At 47.5% G+C, this 9012-nt stretch overlaps 1 protein-coding gene across 1 annotated transcript; it reads right to left on the bottom strand.

The window, feature by feature from the left end:
• Window positions 1-930: 930 nt before the first annotated feature.
• On the bottom strand, window positions 931-5038 carry LOC142251821 (uncharacterized). The gene is made up of 2 exons (XM_075324870.1): window positions 4438-5038; window positions 931-1892 (listed from the first exon to the last, which is right to left on the bottom strand). Exons 1-2 carry the CDS (start codon window positions 5036-5038, stop codon window positions 931-933), a joined length of 1563 nt encoding a protein of 520 aa, XP_075180985.1.
• Between the last annotated feature and the right edge of the window lie 3974 nt (window positions 5039-9012).

Raw genomic sequence — 9012 nt, forward strand, 5'->3', positions numbered from 1 at the left:
ACCTCCAGCCGCTCAAGCACCGGCTCGGAGGCACCAGTTAACCAACAACCTGGCCTCATCTGAACACATGTCCCCAACCCGCGGCCCACCAGGCCTACCACGGGATTCCTCTACCCGCCGGCATATAAAGAGTGCACATGAGGGGTCCAGAACCTGACGGGTTCCCCCCCACCGTTCCGCCACAAACCCCAAATTCCAACTTCGAGGACCCTCCTCCCCTTCGCCACCAGCATAAATGTTTTGCAAACCTCAAACATTTATGTCCCTCCACAACTTTAGAGCGACCTCAATGCCTTCTTGTATTGACACACACCATATGTCCAAACCCACTGCATTTAGGTGGACTCCGTCCCGTCTCCAAAATTCGCCATCCCCCGACTCCAAATCCGGATGACGGACCGCCACTGCCCCGTTTCTGGCCATAAAGCGACCCACGGCTCTATTTACCTTAACGCGCGCCTTATGTATCCTATCTACGGACCTTGCATCTCGCCAGACCTTCCTTGGGACAATATCCGACCACACTGTTGTTACCTTTGGGTACATTGCCCATAACCGCAAGAGATCAAATTTAATATCTTTTATCAGCAAAAGGCCTTTTTCCCAGATCGTTGCCCCCGATATGCAACACTAGCACATCAGGGGCCCGATCCAGCCTCGCAAAAAAATTAAATTCAGGTAGGAACTGTTTCCATGCCATGCCACGTTTACCAATCCAGCGAAGTATAGCCTCCTCCCTAGAGAAATGTAATTGCCTACCGCTCGGACGAACTGCAGCCCGCAATGCCGCCCAGAAGACAAAAGAATGCCCCATGATCCACACTAGGAGAGGGCCAGCACCTGAGGGAATAACAAAAGAAAAAAAAAATAAATAAATAAAACTAAGAAGAAACCGGACACTGAAACTTAAAGTAAAAACATTTTCACATTTCACAACCTGTCAATTCGCACATATGACTTGAATCTTCCAGATTCCCACCTTCCAATCCTTTTTACCACTTCATCACTGAGCCCTCTCCTGGCTGCTTCAGTGGCTGCCCCTATTCTGAATGAATGGCTGCCAAAATCCGCTGATGAGAAACCACCCCGCTCCAAACAGCGTTTGAAAATAGATATAAATTGAAATCGAGACAATGAGGAACCATCCGCATGTACCAACAACGGAATGTTAGCCCCACCAGCTACTGGACCGAATTCCCTTAAACAGCGGACCGGACACATCGCCGATCCGGGGACTCCAAACACTACCACTCTGCAACCTTTTCCTAACTGATCAGTTTTAGAAGAACGGATTAATATTTCAATCCTGTCCTCATAAAGATCGACACTATCCCTCGATAGACCATCCCTTTTAAATCTGGAGGTGCACACCAGCTCCCCTAACCGCAAAGCTGCAAGGAATGCCAAGGAAAAAGCTAACTTAAAGAGATGCTTCTCCCAAATAGAAGTACAAACCCTCTCCACTTGCCTCCCCAAACTCAACAGCAAGTCGTAAGAAATTGGTCTTCTCTTATCTTCCACTTTCCAACCTCTCCTCCATCCTTTTAGCGCTTGCACGACTAAAAAGGATTTTGTTACATCCTTAAGGCCCCTGACCTTGAAGCCAAAGGCTAAACCAGCTAAAAAACGATTAACTTTTGGAACCGACCAACCAGCTTCCCAATAATGGCCTACTAGCATTAATAACCGACCATCGTCCTCCATGTCACCCCCTACAGATAACTTCCAATCCTCCCAAACCTTCCAAGCCTGTGAGTAGGCTGACCAGGTACCACCTGATAATGATCCGGAAATCAGCTTCCTTGCCGCTCGAATGGCAGAACCCACAACTCCATTGGACAAGTCAGACCTTTGGCTTCTGCTGCAGGTGCCAATCTCTGAAAAAGCGCCGTCTGTGAACAAGAAATTGAATCAGCGATAAGATTATGTGCCCCCGCTTCAAATTCCGCCACCAACCAAGAATTTAAAGGCAAACACAAAAGAACCAGTTTTTGCAACACCTTAACTACCGGGGGGGACGCCGCTGACAATGAATTAATTGCTGACACCACTTTTTCATTGCTGCCACAGAACTTCAGTTTTTTATTCCTGAACCTGTCACCCCAAAGTGTCAATGCCACTACCAGGGGGAACAGTTCGATCAAAGTCGCATTTTTCAACAAACCCGCGGACCTCCACTCCATTGGCCACTTGCCATAAATCCAGCTGCCATGACAGTATGCTCCAAAACCCTCAGCCCCCACCGTGCTTATGAATAGGCCTGCCACACTCAGTTTTTCCACAGGGTCCATCCACAACGTCTTTCCATTGTAAACTTTCAGAAAATCAGCCCACACCTGCAAGTCCTCCCTAAGTTCCTTTTTCAACCTAATGAAATGATGAGGAGCTTTTACCCCACCTGTTGCCATTGCCAGCCTTCGGCAAAAGGCCCTGCCCATGGGCATGATGCGGCAGGCGAAATTTAACTTTCCAAGTAGCGACTGAAGTTCTCTCAACGTTATCTTTCGTAACTGCCTGGCTCTCTTCACCTCCACCAAAAGCTCTGCCACTTTTTGCTCTGGTAGTCGACACTCCATAGCTACTGTATCAATGACAATGCCTAAAAAGCTCAATACCATAGTCGGCCCTTCCGTCTTATCTGCTGCCAATGGAATGCCAAACCTCCGAGCTACCGTTTCCATGGTATGCAGTAGCAGGGAGCATTCGAAAGAATCAGCCGGGCCTATACATAAGAAATCATCTAGATAATGTATAAAAGATTTCACACCCGAGACCTCCTTTACAACTCACTCCACGAATGTACTAAAAGCCTCAAAATAGGCACAAGACAGAGAACAGCCCATTGGCAGACAACGGTCAATGAAAAAACCTCCGTTCCAAAAACACCCTAATAAATGCAGACAATCTGGGTGAACCGGCAATAATCGGAACGCCGCTTCAACATCCGTTTTTGCCAACAAAGCTCCTTTTCCAAATGTTCTCACCCATTCGATAGCCGAGTCAAACGACGTGTAACTAACCGAACACAGGTCTGGATCAATCCCGTCATTCACAGATGCTCCCCTGGGAAATGACAGGTGATGGATAAGCCGAAATTTGTTCTGCTCCTTTTTTGGAACCACGCCCAGCGGTGAAACCCTTAGGTTCCTTAGGGGAGCCACAGAGAAAGGCCCGTCCATGCGACCTAAAGCAACCTCTTTCATTAATTTCTCAGATACAACTTCCGGAAATCTTAACGCCGATTTTAAATTTTTTGTACAAAAACTAAACTCCCTATCAACAAACGGAATCCTGAAACCATGCTTAAAACCGTCTTCCAACAAGAACGCCGCCGCCCGATCAGGGTATCTATTTAGAAAATGCTGCATCTCTGCCAGCCGCACCGGTGTCACTCCTTTTTTCGGCATCATCTCCCCCTTTTTGCTTTCCTCCTCGGAAGCATTTGGATGCGCTATGACTCCCATTGCACACAGAGCATTCGTGTTTGAATTTACACTTGCCCCCGAACTTGCATGCCCCCTCATTAAATAGGAAGCACAATCCTTTCTGCTGTGCAACTGTGTGCCCAGCCTGGACAGGGCCGCCTCCGCTCCCTGGAAAGGACTGTCCACCGAAACCAGACCTATTGGGTGCAGAAACCTTCATCCAAAGGCTGATATCTTTATGATCCCAACGAATGTTGGGACGTACCGCCTTGCGTTGACGAAATTGTTCGTCATACCTAAGCCATCCCTGACCCCCATACACCCTGTAGGCTTCGCCAATAGCATCCATGTAGCAAAAAAGTCCGGAACAATTATCCGGTGCTTTTTCCCCTATCACGCTGGCTAGTATGGCGAATGTCTGCAGCCAGTTAGAAAAAGTCAGCGGAATTAAACGGTACCTCCTCTTTTCTTCGTCCTCTTTCTTTCCTTCATCCTTCCTAGCCCGGTCTAAATTAAAACGTTCTAATGGCAAAAGGGAAAAAATATCTACGTACTCATTACGCCATATCTTTTCCCGCACTTCTTGTTTAAGGTGGGCCCCCAACGGCCCCACAAAGCAGACGTACACCTCCCCCTTTGCTGAATCATCTAGCCGTACCACGTCGTCGTTTTCCTTTTTTCCCTGACTAACCGAAGGGGGTTGACTATGTGTTCCGACACCAACCGCACTCCCTGCTGGAACCCCGACTTCCGGTAACGGATTGGCCACTGCACCAGACAACACGCCAAGCCCCCCAGCCGATACTGCACCTACGGTCGAGCTACCCGTCCATGCCACCGCCGGTGATATCCCCCCTTGGACTCCCACCGAACCTAAAATAACCGCTAGCGTGCGCAACCCCTGTGCTAACATATCTACCCCTGACTGCCCCCCCCCCTGATGGCCCCACAGCACCACTAAGTAAAGGGTAGGGTAATATGTGGTTAAGAGAAAAATTAGAAGGGTTCTCACCTGGCTGCCTGGGTGCTGTGAGCCCAGCAGCCGAAGATCCTGGTTCCTGACGCCTTCCTGCATCATCCGATTCGACTCTAGCAGAGCCCCCACGGCCTTGAGGGAGGAGGCTCGATGCGAGCGAATCGCTTTCGACGTGGTCATGTAGTCTTGCCAGCTCCTGCTGGCCGGGTGGCATATCTAGTAATGGCAGGCCCTGCACCTGCTGGCCGGGAGGTAATCTGTGGGGTTGCATGCCCAGCACCTGCTGGCCGGGACGTAATCCATAAGGTGGCAGGCCCAGCACCTGCTGGCCGGGAGGTGATCCATGTGATTGCAGGCCCAGCACCTGCTGGCCGGGAGGTGATCCATGTGATTGCAGGCCCAGCACCTGCTGGCCAGGAGGTGATCCATGTGATTGCAGGCCCAGCACCTGCTGGCCAGGAGGTGATCCATGTGATTGCAGGCCCAGCACCTGCTGGCCGGGAGGTAATCCATAAGGTGGCAGGCCCAGCACCTGCTGGCCGGGAGGGATCGCCTGAACAGGAAAGCCCAGCATCTGTTGGCAGGATGTTGACACTGGCTGTGGGAGGGCCAGCCCCGGCTGGCCGGAAGTTGTCATCATCGGGGGGCGTGGCTGCGTCTGCTGGCTGGAGACAGACAACGCTGAGGACCAATCCCTTGCAGGGGGGCATGATCTGTTCTCTTCTATGGAGGGAGGAGGGGCTGCCGACTGCTGCCTGCTCCGTGACCCACGCTGAGAGACCCCGGCCTGTGATCTCCGTGCTCCCTCTCCTCTGCGCCGGGCGGGCGATGCAGGCTCCTGAGCCCCTGCCGACGCCGTTCTTGTCTCCTCCTGCGTTGTCCTAGATGGGAGGGAGGCCGACACCTCCCTCTGCTGCAGGCCCCGCCGTGAAGCAGGATTCCTCCCAGGACGGGACCGGCGCGAGGCGGCGGGCCTGGCGGCACCCTGACCTGAAGGGTCCCCTGAGGGGCTCCTTATTCGGCGCCGGACCCGAGGGATAGCTTCTGGGCTTAGGCGCGCCGGAGGCCTGGTCCTCCGCGACCGGCGTGGTTCGGGGGATGGTTGAGCTGGAGCATCCCCGGCCCCTTGCAGCAGGCTGTTCACTGAAGCCTGGAGCCAGTCTGATCCCATCAGGCCGGCAGCGGTTCTAAGCTGTTGAAGAATGGCATCCACAGACTCCATTTTCTGGGGCAGTTAAGCTGGCACACAAGGACATGTAGATTGTACCGTTTTCTGTGCCAAAATGGATGACCCCACTAACTGACCACCCCTTATAAACCCATTAATTGTTCCCGCCCCCCCCACTAACTACGCCCATAATGCACAATTCAAACTTCCTCTATTTCTGCCCCATCTAAGTATCTTTAACCCCTGCCTAACCCCCGTCACTTAAAAACCCCCTCTCTTATTCCCGACCTAACCCAGTCATGTCGGCCTCCCTTTTAAGGCTGTGCCCAGTACGGCCTCTCTTGATGCTTTACAATGGGTATTTCTCAGGGGTGGACATATCATTGTGCAGCCGTACAGAGGCCCAAGAGGTTAAAGGCCCATTTTTACTATTTTTACTCTAAATCAGTTGTAATCTGCATAATAAAAAGCTATTGGACTGCAATGGGCCCATATACTGTTCTTCTTCTGTCTTTGTCCTCCAGTGGTATTTCTATCTTAGTAAGTGATTATTATTATTATTATTATTATTATTATTTATTATAGCACCATTTATTCCATGGTGCTTTAGAAGTGAAAAGGGTATACATAAAAAACAAGTACAATAATCATGAACATTACAAAACCAGACTGGTAGAGGAGGAGAGAGGACCCTGCCTGCGAGGGCTTACAGTCTACAGGAGGAGAGAGGACCCTGCCCGCGAGGGCTTACAGTCTACAGGAGGAGAGAGGACCCTGCCCACGAGGGCTCACAGTCTACAGGAGGAGAGATGACCCTGCCCAGAAGGGCCCACAGTCTACAGGAAGAGAGAGGACCCTGCCCACAAGGGCTCACAGTTTACAGGAGGAGAGATGACCCTGCCCAGGAGAGCTCACAGTCTACAGGAGGAGAGATGACCCTGCTCAAAAGGGCTCACAATCTACAGGAGGAGAGAGGACCCTGCCCATGAGGGCTCACAGTCTACAGGAGGAGAGAGGACCCTGCTCAAAAGGGCTCACAGTCTACAGGAGGAGAGAGGACCCTGCCCATGAGGGCTCACAGTCTACAGGAGGAGAGAGGACCCTGCCTGCGAGGGCTCACAGTCTACAGGAGGAGAGAGGACCCTGCCCGCAAGGGCTCACAGTCTACAGGAGGAGAGAGGACCCTCAACTAGTGGAATTCGGTTTGGTGGGTTCAGACGGACTTTAGATAAAGTTCAGTTTGAGAGCCAGATTTCATTTCAACTGTAAAAACATTAAAATTAATACATCTAGTTATCAAATAGTTTATAGTAGGACATATAAGTTCACAGTTCTGTTTATGTTGGAGGGCATAGTTTATTAATTAAGTTTTTATAAGGAATAAGTATTAAAATATCCATATTGAATATATATATATGCTGAGCATGGAAGGATATATATAAATCCTTCCAGAAGCTTCTGGTAGCTTCTAGAAGCTTATGTCATATGGAGCTATATTCAACTAAACACCCTATATGGACTGAGCAGCTGGTATATAATACACGATGGAGGGGGTTACTTGCTCGCTCCTCCACATTGCCTGCTGTCAGAAGACTCCTGTGCAAGATGAAGACACGTTGTCCGGCCTAAGAGATGACATCCCTTGCTTTGCCATTCAGGACCCAAAGAAAGATGGGGAAGACTTCCCATTGATCATTATGGACTAAATGAACTCTTTGCGTAAGCTATCAAAGTATATTATTTTTCCTTTCTGTAACTGAACCCTGGCAACCATTTTTAAATAGATAAAATACATTTATTTTTACATTTTTGAGGTCTTTTCATTCATGCGCCTTTACGTATTTGAAGAAAAATATATTTAAGAGTATATTTTTTAACATTTTGGCGAGCCAGCCATTCGTCATTTTTTGCATTTTTTGTTGTTCCTTCACTTTGCATAAGGGGGGTCAAGTATCTCCTGCAAAGGATCAGGAATCGACAATTTATAAAAAATCACGCAGAACCTAGGAAATACGTATAAGTCAAGTTGCATGAAAGTTTTTTTTTTGAATGAACTTTAAAGTTTTTACAAAGCCACAGAAGTTAACTTTTGACGTATTTTTGAGCAAGAAAGATAAAGTCAGTCCATAAGAAGTATTGGACCTGCTGAGTAAGGTGAATCAAGTCTTACAGGATCATCCATCAGATCATCTGATCATTTCAGGTAAGAAAATGGATTTTATCTCTTCTTATGTTAAGCAAAGTAAACTTCAGTTCACTTATTCAGATATTTCTAATGTAGAGGAGCTTTGGTTACGCTTTTATGAGGAGTGTGAACTTGAGAATTCACGTATAGAATGTGCAAGGTCTTTTAATAGAGAGAAACAGAAAATCAGAAATGTCTGTCATTTAGTCTATGATTTTCACAAGTTAATCGTAGAAAAGTGTAAAAATGGTGGAAATAGACAACCTGAATTGTCAGGAGAGTCAGTGACAGAGAAATCCAAAGACTGCTTAGAACCTGGAATGTCAGTCAGTGATATTGTGAATTCTGACTGTAATGTTGGCTGTAATTTTGCAAATCAGAATTTTGATAATGGCGGCAGACATGTGCTACGTAATCAAGGTCATTTTCAGCATACTGGGAAAGAAGCAGGAAATGACGTAGAGAAGCCAGAAGGGGGAGGAGCCAGAGTGGGAGACGTGCAGAAAGGACACGTGAAGAGAGAAAATGGCGACGATCAGTTTCTAAAAATAGAACAGGCTAAGTTAGGGATTACACTTAGAAAAAATTTATTGGACATATGCAAATTAATTCCCGCATATAATCCTAAAATACATGTTTGCAGAAATTCAGAGATATTTGAAAGTTCCATCGAGAAGTTAAATTTAACCAATAGTGAGACGAATCAGTTATTCCATATATGGATACCTCAGCATTTCTTTAGACAATTGGCTTTAAAAAAGTCTTCTGACAATGAGACATTTGATTGTTCAAATGATAACGATATCATAAGGCTGAAAAATCTCATCTTCTGTACAAGGAATGAATCTGATCCAAACTATGAGATGTTGAAGGAATTACAAATTGAACAGAATGAGAGTACGTTCTCATTTATGTCCGTTTTTGAACGTTTGTATAGGGCGGTTATTCCAAATGTCGGATTGGATGGAATGATACGTTTATTCATCAAGAAATTTAATTTCCTTGACAATGCCACCTGTGCAGTGGCATTAAATAAAAAGTCCCTATTCGAATGTACGACATTTATCGATTTTGTTAGAAATCGCCAAAGTCAATCAAAACAGAAATTAATTAATTCTGAAAAACCAACACAAAAAAGGGAGAGTTTCCGTGAAAAACCAACAGTGTCTCCCAGATCCAGATATTTTTGTGACAGGGTGTATGAAATTCGCAGGAAGATGCATACGTGTTACAAATCATACAATCCACCGCAATTTTT

The sequence above is a fragment of the Anomaloglossus baeobatrachus genome, chromosome 9 (genome assembly GCF_048569485.1).
Source record: "Anomaloglossus baeobatrachus isolate aAnoBae1 chromosome 9, aAnoBae1.hap1, whole genome shotgun sequence".
NCBI lineage: Eukaryota > Metazoa > Chordata > Amphibia > Anura > Aromobatidae > Anomaloglossus > Anomaloglossus baeobatrachus.

Coding starts and splice junctions, on each gene's coding strand:
- LOC142251821 (XM_075324870.1), bottom strand. CDS start 5,038: ATGACAACTTCCGGCCAGCCGGGGCTGGCCCTCCCACAGCCAGTGTCA. Junction 1,893..4,437: donor CACAGCACCCAGGCAGCCAG/GTGAGAACCCTT, acceptor TCTTGTTCACAG/ACGGCGCTTTTTCAGAGATT.